Below are 18,844 nucleotides of genomic sequence, written 5' to 3'. Positions count from 1 at the left end.
TAATAACACACAAGAAAAAGAGAAAAAATAACATAAAGAGATTTATCATATGGCCCATTTCTTGCTTAATTGTGAAGAAATGAATGAGGTAACAATCTTGATGAGAACATCTGACAATCCAATCAAAATTTGCCAACCAAGAATGGGAAAGACATGAACATTTAATGATTATATATATCTGGCCACTAATTTAGTTGAACACTAGAAATTTCGTGAAATATTTTGCGGAACTTTGGGCTCAAAATTGACCATATTGATCTTAATGGATAAGGTCACACATGAAACCATGGACCCCAAATCTACATGACAGGCAACCAGTACTTGGATACAGAATCCTAAAAAGAAAGAATAAATAAAAAATTCATGACTTTTCTTAGTGAAAGTTGCTCCATTGTATGATTAGTCACCAAGCAACGTGTGCTGGAATGCGTGGCGCCCAAAGGAACAAACAAACCACCCAGAAAAAAACTAAAATTACTATTAATTTTATTTTATAAAAAATAATAATAAAGTGGCCTAACAATAAATATGATTACTATCAATCATATCAATAACATAATGGCAATGGATACATATTTGAATTACTTTTTGACTGATATTATATCAACACCGTAATAAATAAATAAAATTTAATTAGTTGTTTATGTTTAAAAGTTTGCAACTTAGCATGCCAATTTCTAAAGGCTGACTAAAATTTGTAATATCGTTTCAACATTTTTCTATACTTGGCTAGAATTGAAGACGTACATAAACAATTCAACAGAAACAAAATGATGAATTAAACAAGTATCCAATATGTTTCTGTTTGCAGGCTCAAATATAAAAATACTAGAAATCCACTAGCTATTTCAGATTGGAACATTTTAAGTTCCAACTTCCAAAACAATGGCTCTGCTTACCAGAAGCTTGCAGCCAATTACATGCAAAGGAAGTAATTCTTTAGTTTTTTTTTTTTTTTTTTGATAAATTTGATAGTTAAGAAGAATTTACATCCGATACATATGTCTCCATTTGAAACAATAGAGTCTCCATTTGAAACAATAGAAGATGCTAGTTAAGCTAAACTTACTTAAAAAGTAATTTTTAGCAAACAAAATTTAAAGCAGTTTCCAATGCAAAATACTCTGATTCAAGAGTAGAAGTTTCATTCTATGGTTATACATGCAAAGTTGACCAGTTGAAAGGTAACTAAAACTGCAAGCAGGGAAGTAAATATTGTTATTCACCTTTACTATGGCTATGAATGTACATCATAAAGAAAATGCAAGTCTGAAACTAAATTTAGTAGTATGTATATGTAATGTGGGGGACAGGTATCTTTTCTCTTCACATTTCCCAAAATTCTGCCTAACTTTACTTTCTCTATTCTCTCATATCATATCATGTCAAAACTAAAGCTAATGTCAAAAAAATTAGACCAAGCACCTGGTCCACCCATCTTTGTAAAGCATCGCAAACTTCAACAACCCTCTCCTCTCCTCAATGATCTGCACAAAAGGGCATAATTCTCAATTATTGGGTAATATGCATACTGTGATAAGATATAAAGCTTAATAAAGATTCAGGAAAGCTAACATACATACTAGCAATCAAACCCTCAGCCTCCATGCTTACCACCTTTTCTCTTCAACAGCGACTTAAGAAACAACAAACAAACAATAACAAATCCAAAGGCCGCCAAACCTCCAACTGCAATGGCTACTGTCCTCTGCGTGTGTTGTTTTCCAGTTCCTACACAATCCAAACATGTCACATGTACAATAGGCTTGGCTCTATATGCAACAACCATAAGAGTAAATGTAGAACTATAAAGGGCCCACATATCCCAATCACTCATAAAGACCAATTTCTCTCTCTTTCCACTAATAATCGATTGGTTTTTAATTTTTACAATAGTAAAAAAAGAAATCACACAGGCCCTCCCTTAATTCACGTCTCCCTTAATAAAAGTGTTGTGTGTAATTGGACCTATTGTATTAATATTTATGCAATTGAATCAATTCTTTTAAAAAAACAGGTGGGTTTTATATTGTTCAGTGTCTCTCTCTCTCTCTGAAGTGACTTTTCTGGATTCCAAACTGGGCATAAAAACAAGAATATATCAGATATGTGCATCTCTAACTTTACCTGACGATGACTCTACGCGGGGGACACCATTTGGATAATAGCTATAGCTAATATAGCACTTGTGGAGATACTCTTGTCCAGAGATAGAATCACCACAATCAGCTTTGACTCTCTCCAAAGCTGTCTTCACACAATCCTCACAATCATCACTGCCCAAATCACCCTCACACTGCCCCAACACATACACTGACTCATAGCTCCCTGTGTAAAACAAACCCCCATCACCACTACCACCACTCTTAACCCCACTCTCCACCATATCAAAAGCTGTGTCCCTCTTCTGCTCAAACCCTGATTCACTTGCTTGAGTTGATCCACACGTCTTGTACAACAACTCAGTATTAGGCACTTGTTTGAACCCAACAACCTCATAACGCAAGTAACATCCACTGAGTTGGATTCTAGCTGCTATAGCTTGGCCACAGAGCTTGTCAGCCCTACTTATGATCATGCTCACACAGCTGTTGCAGTCAGGGAGAGTGAGGTCCCCTCTGCATTGATACAGACCCATCATGGCATTTTGGCTGTCACCACTGGTGGTTGTGTAGAAACTTTTCTGTGAAGCTTGTGAAACTAGAGAAGACAATAGGGTTTTGAGGTTTTGTGAGTAAATTGGGTCTGGGAAATTTTGTTTTGCACAGCCCTTGTACACCAAGTTTGTGTTATCTGCAGCAATTGTGACATAGGGGAAGAACAAAAAAATTGTGATGAATGAAAGCAGAGAAAGATAAAAGAGAAAGAAAGGTCTTTTGTGCAAACCCATTTGGAAAAGTTTGAAACTTGTTTCTAAACCATGGGTGCTTAATTTGTGAAGGGTTTGGAATAGGAGCTTCCAGAGATGGGTTTGGGTTGAAATCAAGGAAAGAGTAATTCAAAGTTTTTGCAATATAGAGAGAGTGTGGGGATTTGGGTGTCCTTCCTGGTGGGGTTTGGAAACTTTTTGGGGAGGTTTTGTTTGGGTTGTTTTTCTCTTTTTCAGTGCCTTTAAATGTTTTGTTTGCTAGCTCCAACTTAGTAGTTGCATTAATAGTAATTGGGAGAAGATCATTAATGATATTTGATGAGTAGTTAAAGAAATAATTATTTCATTGTCAATATTTTGAAAGTGAGAAAATTTAGAGTTTAAAATGTTAACTATAATCTATCCTCAGATTATGATAGTGTGTGTGTGTGTGATGATAAAGGGGATATGATCTGATTTTATTCTGTTGCAGAGTTGGACCAAGAAGTGCAGGAAGTGTTTTGACCAAGAATTCAAAGGTGGGTCTGACTGGTTTTAAGGGTTGGGTACTGTCTTGCTGTCCAATTAGCCTCTCTTCACAATTTTTATTTTTTATTTTTTTATTTGTTTTCACAACTTTGTTGAGAAGTTGCGGGGGGCAGAAACAGTCAATACAAAAGTAAGAGTAAGCTCAAAATAATTCAAGATTATAAATTGAGAAAAATTTTGCAGACAATCGTATTAATTCAAAGTTGAATAATCTGTCTTGCTGTCCAATTAACCTCTTTTCACAATTTTTATTTTTTATTTTTTTATTTGTTTTCACAACTTTGTTGAGAAGTTGCGGGGGCAGAAACAGTCAATATAAAAGTAAGAGTAGGCTCAAAATAATTCAAGATTATAAATTGAGAAAAATTTTGCAGACAATCGTATTAATTCAAAGTTGAATAATTTGGTTTTAAGAATTAAATCAAAGCAAAATAAACTTGGGGTTTTTTTTTTTGGGACATTGAAATGAAAATGACTGTTTGGTACATGTGTTTAAATACATGTTTTTAGTTTTTAAATAACATTACATGCATTTTCATATATTTTTTCACTCACACGTATTTTTTAAAAAACTGAAAATTGTTATTTTTAAAAAAACTGAAAACTGTTATTTAAACACACGGACCAAAAAGACCCAAAGCTTTCTTAAATCTTCCCTTCCCCCAAACAGACCCAAAGCTTTCTTAAATCTTCTCCTCCCCCAGGTAAAATCCTGAAAAGTGATAGCCATCCTTGCATGGGCAAGTGTGAACGGATTGAAAAAAAGAGAACTTGTTAATTATTGAAAATATAAACAATTTTTTTTAAAGTAACTTTCCAATCACCTAGCTTTGTTTTATTATAGCAACCAATCACACAAAGCCTTAGCAATGAAAACAAATAAGTATTTCTTTTTTGATGGAACAAATAAATATTTCTTAAGATGGGTAGACGAGAGCCTTAATGCCTTATGGTTAAGTCATTATGTGGTATTCCAATTGGGGAATCAGGGTTTGGAACTTTGAGAATTCCTCTCCTATCAGCACTTTCTTTTTTATACACTTTTAAATAAGTGGGAGAAAAGCAGCAAGAAATGTTATTAACAAGTCACTGACAAGAACAGAAATCTCTTTAAAATGGGGTAAAGCATAAAAAGTGATATGGTGGTGACTGGTGATCTTGAGTCTTGACAGCCAATTATTTTGTGGTTGCTATGTAGAATAGGGTTATAAAGGGAATAATAATGCCACCAATAATGCTACGCAAATCACAGTTTCAACTTGTCCTAAAACAAAAATCTCTTAAAAGATGTTTTTTTTTTTTTTTTTTCTTCTTCTTTTTTTGGTGGGAGGGGGAGGAGGGTCATTTGCATAAGAGTTATAATATTCATTGGTTTTATATGTAAATTAATTGTACATTTGGTATTAATAGAATTTTGAGCAGTTTAGGAAATGTTTTCTAATCTCTTATGCTCAAGGTTTTCAGACCTGGACATTTCATTAAACCGTAAAAGGAAGAAATTCAAGGGTTTTGAGGTCGAACCGGGGTCGAACCGTGATGACGTCATAATTAATTTAATAATTATTTTTAATATATATAAAAACATTAAATTAATAAAAAAAATTAACTAGAATAGTCTAATTCATAGAATGAAAATGTTGTTCACATTCCCCTATATATCAGTTGTGTTGTGCAATCCAAATGGACATTGTTATAATTTTGTCAAGCCTGCATTTACAAGTATGTGAGAAAATAAATTAAGAAAAGAGAGAAATCATTATTCTTGAAAAATGCAATCCTTAGACAGCACTTAAAAATATAAGTGGGAGTTCAGAGTTTTAATAGGCTACAGTTTGCCAACAGTGTAAACAATGCTTTACTTAAGGTTTAAAATCGTAGAAAGGAAATATTAAAAAAAAAAACCTTTTAATAATAAAAACCTACAACCACAAGTATACGAACTTTTATTTAGAAAACTTAAAGCCACTTCCAGGGATCTGTGCAGAGTCTTTAGTTAATGATTGTTGAAACTTTCACTAAATAGTAAAGCAGCATTTACAGCATAAATTTCGCAACTGATATTTCCATAATTAACTACACCAAGAAAAATTCTCACAATACCTTTTGAAACAAAAAAAACAACTCCAAAACTAACCATAAGAACCCTCATGAAACACCCTTAAAAAGCCCAAAAAAACCAACCGAATCCCTCTGTAAAACCCAACCAACCTAGGAAATTTCACAACCAAAATCCCAACAAAACCCACTGAATATATCACCAAAAACAGCCCCCATGAACCCAGAAAAATTCACAACCAAAACCAAAAACAGCCCCCATGAACCTAGAAAAATTCACAACCAAAATCCTAGCAAAACCCACTGAATATATCACCAAAAACAGCCCCCATGAACCCAGAAAAATTCAATTAAAACCTCATTGCAAACATAACACAAGACACGAAATTCTTAGCCAAACACCATAGGAAATCAACCAAGAAAAATTCTCATAATACAACTACACATTGTGTACAACTTTGTTTCTCATAATAATGTTTTCCAAGTTACAGTACACAAACATAATACAAAATATAAAATACATAGAAATTATCTCTAAAATAGAAATTATCTCTAAAATGTTACAGTACACAAATAGAATACATAGAAATGTTTTCCAATCTTCTTACAAAAAGACATAGAAATTATCTTTAAAATACAAAATATAACTTCAAAGTTCAAACAGAATTATTATGATCATAAATCATCAATGTCATGATAGTTATCATGCTCATCATCATTCCTTGGAAATCCAGGAGGAGGGCCAACAGGTTGTCCAAATGTTCCCAAATCAATTCCTTCAACAACACTGCTATCATCTACAAATTCTACACACAAGTTTGAACAAAATAAAAAGAAAAATCATTATAATGTCTACACAAGCTTAAAAAAATAAAAAATAAAATCACTATAGATTATCAAATTGTTTACATATAAACTAACCTTCAATATTAGAAGAAGGCCCTGCACTTGCTGGATATGCACCCTCTTCATCAATTGCATTCTCCAACTCTTCATAATTAAGATATGGGTCTTCCTCTTCCACAAATACCCAAAAATTAGTTTTGTCGATACTTGCATAATCAATGGGGTCAAAATTAAACTTTTTGTTGTAAAGCCTGCATCATAAAATGTTATGCTCATTATTGGAATTTGAACATAATTAGTAACTAACAATTACATTATATAAATGACTTTTTAAAAATTAATATAATGAGAAGATATTGCATTTAGTTACCTATGTTTCAATCGCAAGTTATGATGAACAAACACAAGATCATTGAGCCTTTGATGCTTCAATCTATTTCTCCTCTTAGAATGTATTTGGTCAAATAAACTCCAACAAAGCTCACATTCAGAAGAGGCAGAAGTTTGGCTAAGGATTCTAATTGCCAATTTTTGCAAGTTTGGAGTATCAGCACCCCACAACTTCCACCATTCATCTAATTTTCATAACACAACATAATCTAATATTAATCAACATAAACATATAGTCCAAGACTAGATTCTCAACATATAGTATTAAAGTAATTAGATTCCTAACTACATTACTTGAATGCAGCACTATATCCTTTACTTGAATGCAGCACTAATTACTTGAATGCAGCACTATATCCTTTAATAAACATATAATATTAAAGTAAACTAATTACTTCTCACCTGGATGAGTGGTTGTGCTTGTTGACAATGCAAGATCTCTATCAAAGCTCCCAATACGGTCTCGAAAATATTGGGTTTCCTTAATTACCTTTTCTTTGTCACCATCATATTTTGTCCCAATGTAGTCCAAAACAGCCACATGTACTGCTGGTTTCCGACAAAAATTCTCCTCATCATATTGAAAAGCGGGATTTAACCAATATGCAGCAGCATGAAGATCTTTACGCAAATGTTTGTCCCAACGGTTTTTTATAATTGAGGTGTATGGCTTGTACAAGTGCTTCTTCATTCGGAAGATCTTCTTGATTCCCAACCGTGCTCCATGCATGCCCTCATACACATATCCTATTGCAGGCCTTTGATCAGAATCAACAATCCGTAACAAACGAATGAGTGGCGATGAAATCTTGACAAGAACATTAATATCATCCCAAAAAGAATTATCTAAAATGATAGAAACTACTTCTTTTGCCTTTGACTCTCTTGTTAATCTATTGTCCACAAAGAACTTGCTAGTCACTAAGGCTTGCAAGTCATGCTTATGCACATGAAGACTTCCAAATGAAAGGAAAGTAGTAGCAAATCTTGTTGCTCCTACATGTACAATATCTGTCCAACCAGGTCTCTTCCTCAACCAAGCAATCAAAGCCACATGATTATAAATAAAAACTGTAACTTTGGATGCACGTTTTTTAAGTCTCTCCACATGAGGCATGTCTCCCATATCCTGCAACACAAGATTCAGGCAATGTGCTGCACAAGGAGACCAACTAATAGTTTTATACTTTTCACACAACAATTTACCAGCAGATACATAATTGGAAGCATTATCAGTAATCATGTGAACTATGTTTTTTGGACCAACCCATGTTACTACTTCATCAAACAGTTTAAATAAGTTTCTAGTACTCTTTACAATATCTGAGGCATCAACTGATTTTACAAATACCATTCCCCTAGGACAATAAACAAGGAAATTAATCAATGACCTATGTCTAGTATCTGCCCAATGCCTACGTTGTGACTCAACCAACAACTGAACCTCTTTCTTTTGATCCCTCAACAAAGGGACCCGTACAGCATGATAAGATGGACCTTTGTAGCCAGGACCAACAGCAGCTACAGCATCAATTATCTTTTGGTAGTGCACTGAATTCACTACATTAAAAGAAATGCAATTGTCATACAGAAACCTTGCAATAGCCATATCAGCTTGTCTCACCCTTTCTTTACTTTGGAACACACTTTTAAGACCAGGTTGAGCTCCTAGAGTAGTTCTTGGAGCAAAGTAATTATCCACCGGATTTGTACCCTTTCTTTTACCTAAAACAGGTTTTTTAGGCAACCCACTACTATATACTTCTTGAACATCTTCATCTTCATCTTCTTGCATATCACTATTTGTGGAAGGCACACTAAACATTTCTTCTTGACGTTGTTTCTCAGCTTTTTTCTTCAACTAAAACTCCTTCACATATTCCAACATTTGGTATCTCACATCATGAGAAACCTTTTTACATGATCCAATATCACCTTTTATCCCCGCAAGGTGTTTTTTCATCTTATTAATACCCCCACCTTTATATTTTTGCCTACAATACATACATGTAAAAGTATTTCGTCCTTTCTCATCCGCCCCAAGGCTAAAATGTTCCCAAGCTGGATCAACCTTTTCCCTTACTCTAGAGCTAGACTCCATTACATTGGAATCAACTTCATGTGATGGAGTAGACCCAGTCTCTGTTTCCATTTTAATCTAAAAGACTAAACAACCAATCAAACACGCATAGACCCATCAATTTTTGAAATACAGATAGTCAAAGAATCACAACTTCATACACAAAGTCAAATTAACAAACTAATATACACAAAGTCATAGAGTCAAAGAATCACAAATTGATCTATAGGTGCTGATATAGAGAGAATCATAAACTTCAAGCACCTAAAAAATATTAATGTTATTTTGCAGGGCCTAAAATATTGTAAAAAGTAGGCGTAAATGCACTTTTAGTCCCTACATTTTGGATTTTTTCCATTTTAGTCCCTACATTTTATTTTTTCCACTTTTAGTCCCTAAATCAATTAACGTGTTCCATTTTGGTCCTTTCCGTCAGTCAACCCACGGAAATAGCTGAGGTGGCAGCCGGAGGAATAAAATATTATTAAAAATGCCACATCACCCATGACACATCAGCATATAAATTTAAAAAATTAATTTATTAATTTTAACAAAATTTAAAAACATAAAAACAAAATTTAAAACATAAAAATACATGAATTAAGATCTGAAAATTTCTTGAACAAAGAACACCAACCCAAAAATTTTAAAACCCAAAAAATTAACATAAGATCCAAACCTGAGCACACCAAACTCAAACCGGCCACACACTTTCATCTCAAACTCAAACTCTATTCTCTCATCTCAAACTCAAACTACACAGCCACACACTATTCTCTCATCTCAAACTCTCTCTTCCATCTCAAACTCTCTCTTCTCTCATGGCTCATACCCGAGCTCTCTCTCCTCTCATGGCCGATCCATGGCCAAACACCCATGGAGAAAAGCTTTAACACGGAAGCTGAAAACGGAAGAGAGCGAGGGATCTAGAAGAATCGAACCTGCATATTGCACTTGACGAGATCGAGAAGAGTGACGACCATAACATATGCACCAGCAAAAAAAAAAAAAAAAAAAAAAAAAAAAAAAACTATATGCACATCCATGATTTCCTAGAATGTGTAAAAGTTAGATTAGATAAATAGTATGTAAAAATATATTGATTTCGCAAAAGAACTAAAAAAAATATAGATACCGAGAACATGAATGAAGTAAATATTATTGAAACCAACCGTAATAAAAAATACAAAAAAAAAACATGCAGCAAGAAGCAGTGATTTTGGCAGACAGAAACCCAAGAGGAGCATGATTCTAAGCCAAAAACATGCAACAAGAACCTTCAAATCTATATCATCATCCACTTCAAATCTATATCATCATCCACAATCATCCACATTTTCAATTGACCCAAATCAATTTACACACCAACACTTCAGATCTATATCATCATCCACAATTAACTTGCAAATATTAACAAAGAAAAAACAGATTAGAGGTAATAAAGTACCAAACGACGGCGACGGTAACGAGGCACAGAGTGAGCTGCGACGGCAACGAGGGAGAGAGGCAGAGATGAGCGTGAGAGAGTGAGCTACGATCTCGGCTGAGTTGCGACGACGACGAGGGAGAGAGGCAGAGACGAGAAAGTGATTGAGACTTTGAGAGAGTGAGGAAGAGATCGAACAAGGGTGGAACGACGGCGATCTAGGCTGAGCTGCGACAGTGCAACGGTGATGAGGGATAGAGGCAGAGACGAGAGAGTGATTGAGAGAGTGAGGGTTTCAGAGTGATTGAGATTTGAGAGAGGGTTTCAGAGTAAGGAAGATTGGAAGAGGCCGAGAGTGATTTTTGAGAGAGGGTTTAAAAAAAAAAAAAGTGGAATGACGTCGTATAGGAGGGGAAAAAAAAAGGGTGGACGACGTCGTTTATAAGGCTGAAACAATGCAACCGTTCAAACCATGTGAACCGGCCACAGTTCACAGAACCGGATGGTCGGACCACGGTCCAGACTGGTCCATGCTTTTTTCGCATGGAACGGTTCCTTACCTTAAACGGACCGTGAAACTGAACGGTTCACGGGTTTCCCGGTCGGACCGTACGATCCGGTCCGGGATTAACAACCTTGTAATACGCTCTTTCAAACCAAGAATCACAATGTGAAATTATTACATTTTACTGTAGAGTATATAATTGTCTGATTGGAAACAGTTTATCTAGTTTTTTGCTGAAAACTTTTTACTAAAAATATCCTAAGTATACTTGTACCTTAATAAAATTTGAAAAAGTGAGATAATGCGGAAAAAAAAAATGAAGTTTTAAAAAGTTATACATAAAAGTTAAGAGCTAAAAGCTAAGTTTATAAGTTGATGCCAAACTGCTAGCTCATAGAGGCATTCAAGTTTGCTGAACTTGTAGTCTATGTTCAGAGATTTCCCTGGTGCAACAAAATTTCTGGTTAAATTGTGGCTTCCCTGGTCCACTTATTGATTTCTCTAAACCAAATCTTACAGATAAGTATTCTCTTCCTAAAATCCTTTTGGAGTGTCTTTCTGATTGGAACATTGATTTGAAGTTGAATGCTCGAAAATGTGTTAAAACACAAGAGCTTGTTCAGACCCCCAAATAAAAGATTACGGCTAGATTACTTTTACTCTAACTTATCTAAGTGCGGAACAAGAGTAAATAAAGCGCAATAAACCGACAAAACTACTCTAGTGCATAAGCATGAATAACAAGCATTAAAAGTAAAGTACAAGAGTAAGGGAAGAGAGAATGCAAATACAAGATAACACACCGATGTGTTATCGAAAGGGAAACAGAAGTACTCGGCATAAAACCTCTCTACCACCCTCCAAGCGGTAATCGATCCACTAGACAATGAGTTAGGATACATGGGTTAGCAGGAGACCCTCCAAGCCTAATCTACCCGATGTATCTAAGCCCTCCAAGCTCCTACTCCAACAAGACTTCTCGGAACCGTGTCTTGTCTAGCTCTCCAGATCCCGCAACAAGCTCTATGTTGCATCTGCCATTCTTGGCTTCTTCCAATACTTTCCAACAGCACCAAAACCTCACTTAACACTCTGAAAGGGTGTGGTAAATGTTTGGGCTATCAACCTCTCAAGGATATGGAAATGGAGAGGTAGGAATTGAGAAAAATCTATAAGCAAATGTGTAGAGATATGTGGGTATAACAATCTTTAACTCTCAAGGTTTGTGGCTAGGGTTTTCTCTCTGAAGCACTCCTCAACATCTGTGGGTAATGTGGGTATATATAGTATGAGTATAGAAAGTGTGTATTAGATAACACAGTCTGGCAAAACAGAATGTTTCGCAAGTGTCTTGCGGGAATGCCTTACCCGCGAGCTACTCGTGAAACACAGCTATCTCCATCTGTCCTGACTCTTCGCATTCCAGTCATGTACAAGGCACTTGCATCATTTCGCAGGATGCTTAGTTGCGAGCTACTCACGAAAACTCTTCTGTCTTCAATTGCTTGAGTCTTCACACTCTCTCTCTCTATCACACAACCCTTACAATTAAATCCCACAATCAATACAAGATACAAAAGATTGAATAAAATTACAATCAAATTGGCATGGAATTAAAACCAACAAAACATATAGTTATAAATTACAACTTTACAGAAGTTATCTGCCATAATTGTAGATAGTGCTTACAACAATGATGGCATGATGGAACTTGTTTTGAATAAGCTTCAAGCTAGTTCAGTTATTTTAGGTGGAAAATTGTTGCATGTGCGTTATGTAGCACATATTCTGAATTTGGTTGTTCAAGAGGGTTTGATGTAATTGGTGATGATATTGAGAAGGTTCGAAGTAGTGTATATTTTTGGACACAATCGCCAAAAAGAACCGAAATTTTTGAAAAAATATCTCGCCAATCACATATTGCAAGTACTAAGGAATTAGTACTTGATTATAGGACTCGTTGGAACTCTACATATTTGATACTTTCAACTTCTTTGATTTATAAAGATGTATTTCCCCGTTTATTGTGTTGTGAGCTTTAATATCAATCTGCTCCAACTAATAGGGATTGGGAGGTAGCATAAATTGTTTGTGAGAAGTTGGGTTACTTTCATAAAGTTACTGAGTTGTTTTCTAGTACTACCTACCCTACAGCTAATCATTATTTTCCTTCGGTCTTTCGATTGAAGATGGAATTAAGTAAGTGGCTTTCAAGTGAAGACGAGCTGGTTAAGAAAATGGCAGCAAATATGTCAGCTAAATTTGATAAATATTGAAGTGATGTTCATGATATCATGAGTTTGGCTTGTTTTAGATCCAAGATATAAATTGATGTTACTGACATTTTATTTTAATAAAATGCATGGTAGTAAGGCTAACAAAGAAATTGACAAGGTTAAGAACCTTCTTTTTGAGTTATTTGCGGAGTATGACATAGAAAACATTAATAGAGGAGTCGTTTATTCTCAAGCTTCATCTTCTACATCTATATCAAGTGCTGCCCATGAACATGATGATACAATGAGGGATTATGATTTGTTTGTTAGTAATGCGACTAATAACATAGGCCAAAGGAGTAGGGATATTATATTGGAGTTTGAACTTTATACTAGTGAGAAAGTGGCACCTAGAACTGAACAATTTGATGTTTTGGGTTGATGGAAGCGTAATGGTAGTAAGTATCCTACTTTGCAAAGCATTGCAAGGGATATTTTGGCTATTCCTATGACAACAGTTGCCTCAAAGTCGGCTTTTAGCACTAGCGAGAGATTGTTGAGTCAACACCGTAGCCGTCTTCATCATGATACCTTAGAAGCATTGATGTGCGGGCAAAATTGGTTATGGAGCGAACTTAAAGGTGTACCAAAAGATGCTACCATTCAAAACATTCTTGATGATTATGAAGAAAATGAAATGGAGGAAAGTCATGCCATGGAGCTTTCAGACTAATGGACAGGTATTATTATCCTTGATTATCCTTGATTTTGGTCCATGTTTGGAAACTGGTACTTTAGTTTAGGTACAGTTATAATGATATGCATTTTACGGGGTTCCTGGTTGTATTGTGGCATTTTGTTAGTGCTTCTTACATAAAGATGTAAATAAAAATGTTGTGTTTATCAAATATTTAATGCTCATGAATATATATTAGATCAGCATCTTTTTTTCCAATTTTTTTCTTTATTGTATTAGTTACCCTCCATTTGATTATGTTGGATCCTACTCACCATCTAGCATCAAAATGACTTCCCACTGTAGCAGTTGCCAATTCTAGATAAAAACCCCCCATTTGAGAGGCAATTGTCTACTTATGCTATTGATTAGTGTCTAGGCACTGCAATGTCTATTGCTTGAAGTTGACCCAATATGTTCTATAGATATTTAATTTGCCACTCTATAGATTTCACTATATGATCCACCATTCCTTGTTCTGTTTCTTGTCCTATCAGATATTTCATCTCCTCTTTGTATATGTTTAAACAAACCTTTTTGCATATTGTTGAAGCATCACCATATTGCGATCAAAAATAAATAATCGGTGGATATCAACTTCTGGATAGTTTTCCATTTCTGTTTTCCCTTTACATTGGAACTCATCTCCTGCTTACGATAAATTGATTAATTTATATGACATTGATGATTATTTATGTTTGTTTTGATAGGTCTTGCGCTGTTAGTTGATGTTCCAAGGGATAAGAACATTACTAGTATGTTCTCTCTTCTTTAATTGAGATTGATTTTACTCTACTATGTGCAGGCAATTGGTATGCTGGGTTTGTTAGTTGGCCAATGGGTTTGTGTATGTGAATATGAAACAATATTTTGGTATTGTGAATTTTTTGTGTATGTGTTTATTGTGTTGTGTCACTATGTGTGTGTGTACGTGAAGTTTACAAAGATGAGATATTGTGGAATTTATATTGTGTATTCAAGCAAGAAAATGGAAAGTGTCTTGGGTAGTGTGTTGTTACTTTTGTTTTCTCTACTGCCTTTTTTTTAGAGCTCTTTCTGGTGTTTGACTAAGGATGATGTTTGGTGTTCTCTGCTCTCTTATTTTTCTTGGTGTTCCCTTCCTTTATTGTTTCTTGCGTAGTGTTTGTTCTTTTTAATATTATTTATGTTTGTTTTGACAAGTCCTGAGCTGTTAGAGTTCATGATGAGTGATTTTTCACCTGTTCCATTTGTTTTTATAAATATGTGCAGGTAGCTGCTAGAGGGGAGGAGGGCATGACGCTCTTTTTTGTCCGCTGCAATCCAAACTGTGGCCATCGGTGGAGAGATTGAGAATCTAATTTTTGATGATAGTAGTATTCTTTGATGAGAGTATGTCATATAGAGTTTAGAAGACTTTTTATTACTGATCCAAGGACCTTCATGTTAGTTGAAAACATGTTTTCAATATTTGTTGTTTTTCAAATAGTTTTATATACCATGGTCACTAGTTGAGTGTCGACATATGTTTTGATATGCTACTTTATTTTTTGGTGACCAAAATCTCCACCAATTTCTTGGTCATACTTGATACTTAATACATGGTAATGCTGATGAGTTTTATTTTGGATTATATTTCATTGGTAAATTGAAATATTATGTGTATTCTAGTTTGTTTCGAGCTGAGTGATATATATTTTCAACTTTTTAAAGATAAATTTATTAGTTATTTTTTAGTTAAAATGTTTTGGATTAAAAAAAAAAATTAAATGGGTATCGGGTTGGGTATGGATATCCATGGATAATAAATCCGGGTAGATATCGGGTATGGATGCTAATGGGTATTGCTATCCAGGTATCCATGGACAAATATTTCGGGTAGGGTATGGGTATACCTGATTCATACCCTACCTATGGCCATCCCTAGTTTGTGTTGTAACTCCACATTCCCAAAACCCTCTTTCTCTTGGAGTTCTTTTTTCACTTTTGTCATTTGAATCTTAATTAAAACATATAACAATTTTGATTTCCAGCAGCTTAATCCCAATCCTCCGCTTCATTTATTAGAGGTTAAGAGTGGAGCACTTGAATACTGCCTTATCATTTCACCAAAGCGCTTGGGTCTACTAGAGGTGTAACAAGAGTCAGTTGGGTCAAGTAAGTTTTGATTGGTTTAAAGTTCAAACTCAACACTGATATAGGGCAAAGCTAGGATTTTTTGTTCGGGGGTTAAATTGCGGTACTAATATATTAGACTAAAGTCAAAACAAATTATCGCACACATGCATAAACACACACATATAAAATTTAATATTTTAATACTAGAGTATATCATAATTTATAAGTATATTGCATCAAAAATATGAACTTTAACATATGTACATTCAAGAGATAATTTGGTAGGAGAATTTATCATCTTTTAAATTCTAATGAGTATATAAAAGTTATCTAGTTTGATATTAGACATATACAGAAAATGAAATTAAGAAAACAAAAACTACCTTGTTTATATAACTACTAGACCATTGATGAAGTCTTTATTTTTAAGAGCATTATTGACTAACTCAAATATTGGGGGGGGGCTAACTCTTATTTTTGTAGTTAAATCTTTAAAGTTTTTAATAATTATACATAAACTAAAAGAAATTTTTGCTATAGCTCTGCCATTGCACTGGATCCTCCATGAGCAACCCAGGGCGGACGGCTAAAGGAGCATTGTCGAGAACCATTGTGGCAAATGGATGAGCCATGGGCTTCGGTACCTGTATCCTAGCTAAACTATGGGTATCTAGGGATGGGATCTCACTTTGTTTACAATTACTAGTACGACTTTGTTACCCAGAAGTAGAATTGTATGCTAAATTAGTTATGGGATTTCTTACTCAAACTCCTTTTCAACACTTACTGATGTTTGCAGGGTTCTCCTCAAATAGGATTCCTCAAACAAGGGTGAAACATTACTTTAGGGAAACTTAACAGCTGCGCAAATGCTTTGGCAAGGAGGGCAGCGAAGTTACTAGAAGATTTTGGTCTTTTTTAATTTTCGTCCTATTGATGTTTTGTCATTTATATTTTTAAATCAAGATGCCATGGTAATGGCCTAATGGCCATGTATGATAGGCTAATACATGCAAGAGTAATGCTAGGGAGCAGGACACAACCCTTCTCATACCCCAAAATCACACTTTAGTATAAAGGTTAATTCTAAATTAGATTTCAACACTTTTACATGAGTCCACCACATATATTTGAAAATGCTAAAATCTAATTAAGAGTTGACACATAAATATGGCGTGAATTTTGGGTGTGGGAAGGGGTGTGTCCCTAGCATTACTCTATTACTATGCAATTGTTTTCTTGTGTTTTTAACAATGATTTTCTTTTTTGTGTCCACTGGAATTGAACCCAGTGTTCAAATTGATAAAGTTTTTGACTAATCTCCAGCAAGTATTTTTGCCCAAGGGGCCTCATGCCCGTTGGCTAATTTCCAGCACAATTGAGTTGGATGCATTGAGTGTTGTACATCCCCAACAAGCAAATAAAGCATATATATCGTGAAGCCAACCAATATGCTGATGCATTGGCAGAACAGGATCGAGCTCTAGTAGTTCTTTTAATGGACGGAGCCATTCATTGACTCTACCCCCCCTAATTTTTTTTAAAAATAATATAATTATATATTTAGGTACTAATTTTAGCAACTTCGTTCAATAAAATTATATTTTGTCCCCTTTATTGATCATTATAAGAGAAATGCTACAGTTACAAATTTTTTTACAACATTTTTACAAACTATTGAGGTTGTAAATTTTTACTTGTTTGCACCAAGATTCACTACTTATATCACTTTTTTACTTATTAATAACCACTAATCACAACAAAAATTTGTAAAAAAAATTTGTAAATCTAGTATTTTCCTCCTTTTAAAGTCCATGAAAAAATTTATAGATCTAAAATCTAAAAAAAAATATACAAGCCCAACAACAAAAATTACCAATAGGCAATAGCAAAGCTAAAAAAAAAAAAAAATGAAACTAATCAACCGATTTTACCAAAAACAAACAACTTAGCTCTTAAAAAAACTTTAAACAAAATAATTTTGTTATTACCAACAAAAGACACACTCTACCCCCCCTAATTTTTTTTAAAAATAATATAATTATATATTTAGGTACTAATTTTAGCAACTTCGTTCAATAAAATTATATTTTGTCCCCTTTATTGATCATTATAAGAGAAATGCTACAGTTGCAAATTTTTTTACAACATTTTTACAAACTATTGAGGTTGTAAATTTTTACTTGTTTGCACCAAGATTCACTACTTATATCACTTTTTTACTTATTAATAACCACTAATCACAACAAAAATTTGTAAAAAAAATTTGTAAATCTAGTATTTTCCTCCTTTTAAAGTCCATGAAAAAATTTATAGATCTAAAATCTAAAAAAAAATATACAAGCCCAACAACAAAAATTACCAATAGGCAATAGCAAAGCTAAAAAAAAAAAAAAATGAAACTAATCAACCGATTTTACCAAAAACAAACAACTTAGCTCTTAAAAAAACTTTAAACAAAATAATTTTGTTATTACCAACAAAAGACACACTCTACCCCCCCTAATTTTTTTTAAAAATAATATAATTATATATTTAGGTACTAATTTTAGCAACTTCGTTCAATAAAATTATATTTTGTCCCCTTTATTGATCATTATAAGAGAAATGCTACAGTTGCAAATTTTTTTACAACATTTTTACAAACTATTGAGGTTGTAAATTTTTACTTGTTTGCACCAAGATTCACTACTTATATCACTTTTTTACTTATTAATAACCACTAATCACAACAAAAATTTGTAAAAAAAATTTGTAAATCTAGTATTTTCCTCCTTTTAAAGTCCATGAAAAAATTTATAGATCTAAAATCTAAAAAAAAATATACAAGCCCAACAACAAAAATTACCAATAGGCAATAGCAAAGCTAAAAAAAAAAAAAAATGAAACTAATCAACCGATTTTACCAAAAACAAACAACTTAGCTCTTAAAAAAACTTTAAACAAAATAATTTTGTTATTACCAACAAAAGACACACTCTACCATCTACACACACATAAAAATAATAATAATAAAAAAAATAAAACCTTTGCCGACTAAGCAATAGAGCCAAAAGAGTTTCTGCATATAGCTAACAATAAAACCGTCCCCTTAAC

At 34.0% G+C, this 18,844-nt stretch overlaps 2 protein-coding genes across 4 annotated transcripts; both read right to left on the bottom strand.

Annotated features, from left to right (window-relative positions):
* Nucleotides 1–1,199: 1,199 nt before the first annotated feature.
* LOC126698575 (plasmodesmata-located protein 1) lies at nucleotides 1,200–3,189 on the bottom strand. Of its 3 annotated transcripts, none has more exons than XM_050395901.1 (3): nucleotides 2,128–3,189; nucleotides 1,615–1,731; nucleotides 1,200–1,487 (listed from the first exon to the last, which is right to left on the bottom strand). In XM_050395901.1, exons 1-3 carry the CDS (start codon nucleotides 2,888–2,890, stop codon nucleotides 1,480–1,482), a joined length of 888 nt encoding a protein of 295 aa, XP_050251858.1. In that variant the 5' UTR covers nucleotides 2,891–3,189; the 3' UTR covers nucleotides 1,200–1,479. The 3 variants fall into 3 exon arrangements, with proteins under 3 accessions (XP_050251858.1, XP_050251857.1, XP_050251856.1); XM_050395900.1 differs by having other exon boundaries at nucleotides 1,584–1,731; nucleotides 2,128–3,186; XM_050395899.1 differs by having other exon boundaries at nucleotides 1,580–1,731; nucleotides 2,128–3,184.
* A 2,938-nt stretch (nucleotides 3,190–6,127) lies between these two features.
* LOC126701073 (uncharacterized) lies at nucleotides 6,128–8,513 on the bottom strand. The gene is made up of 4 exons (XM_050399212.1): nucleotides 7,091–8,513; nucleotides 6,669–6,873; nucleotides 6,374–6,549; nucleotides 6,128–6,258 (listed from the first exon to the last, which is right to left on the bottom strand). Exons 1-4 carry the CDS (start codon nucleotides 8,511–8,513, stop codon nucleotides 6,128–6,130), a joined length of 1,935 nt encoding a protein of 644 aa, XP_050255169.1.
* Nucleotides 8,514–18,844: the final 10,331 nt, after the last annotated feature.

The sequence above is a fragment of the Quercus robur genome, chromosome 9 (assembly GCF_932294415.1).
Source record: "Quercus robur chromosome 9, dhQueRobu3.1, whole genome shotgun sequence".
Lineage (NCBI taxonomy): Eukaryota > Viridiplantae > Streptophyta > Magnoliopsida > Fagales > Fagaceae > Quercus > Quercus robur.
This window is presented reverse-complemented; position numbering and strand designations above follow the sequence as displayed.

What these genes read in the sequence shown, in the direction of transcription:
- LOC126698575 (XM_050395900.1), bottom strand. Translation starts at nt 2,890, where the DNA reads ATGGGTTTGCACAAAAGACCTTTCTTTCTCTTTTATCTTTCTCTGCTT. An exon ending in CCGCGTAGAGTCATCGTCAG is followed by an intron (nt 1,732 to 2,127) that starts GTAAAGTTAGAG and finishes TGGATTGTGTAG; the next exon opens with GAACTGGAAAACAACACACG.
- LOC126701073 (XM_050399212.1), bottom strand. Translation starts at nt 8,513, where the DNA reads ATGTTTAGTGTGCCTTCCACAAATAGTGATATGCAAGAAGATGAAGAT. An exon ending in AACTTGCGATTGAAACATAG is followed by an intron (nt 6,550 to 6,668) that starts GTAACTAAATGC and finishes TTTATGATGCAG; the next exon opens with GCTTTACAACAAAAAGTTTA. An exon ending in GCCTTCTTCTAATATTGAAG is followed by an intron (nt 6,259 to 6,373) that starts GTTAGTTTATAT and finishes ACTTGTGTGTAG; the next exon opens with AATTTGTAGATGATAGCAGT.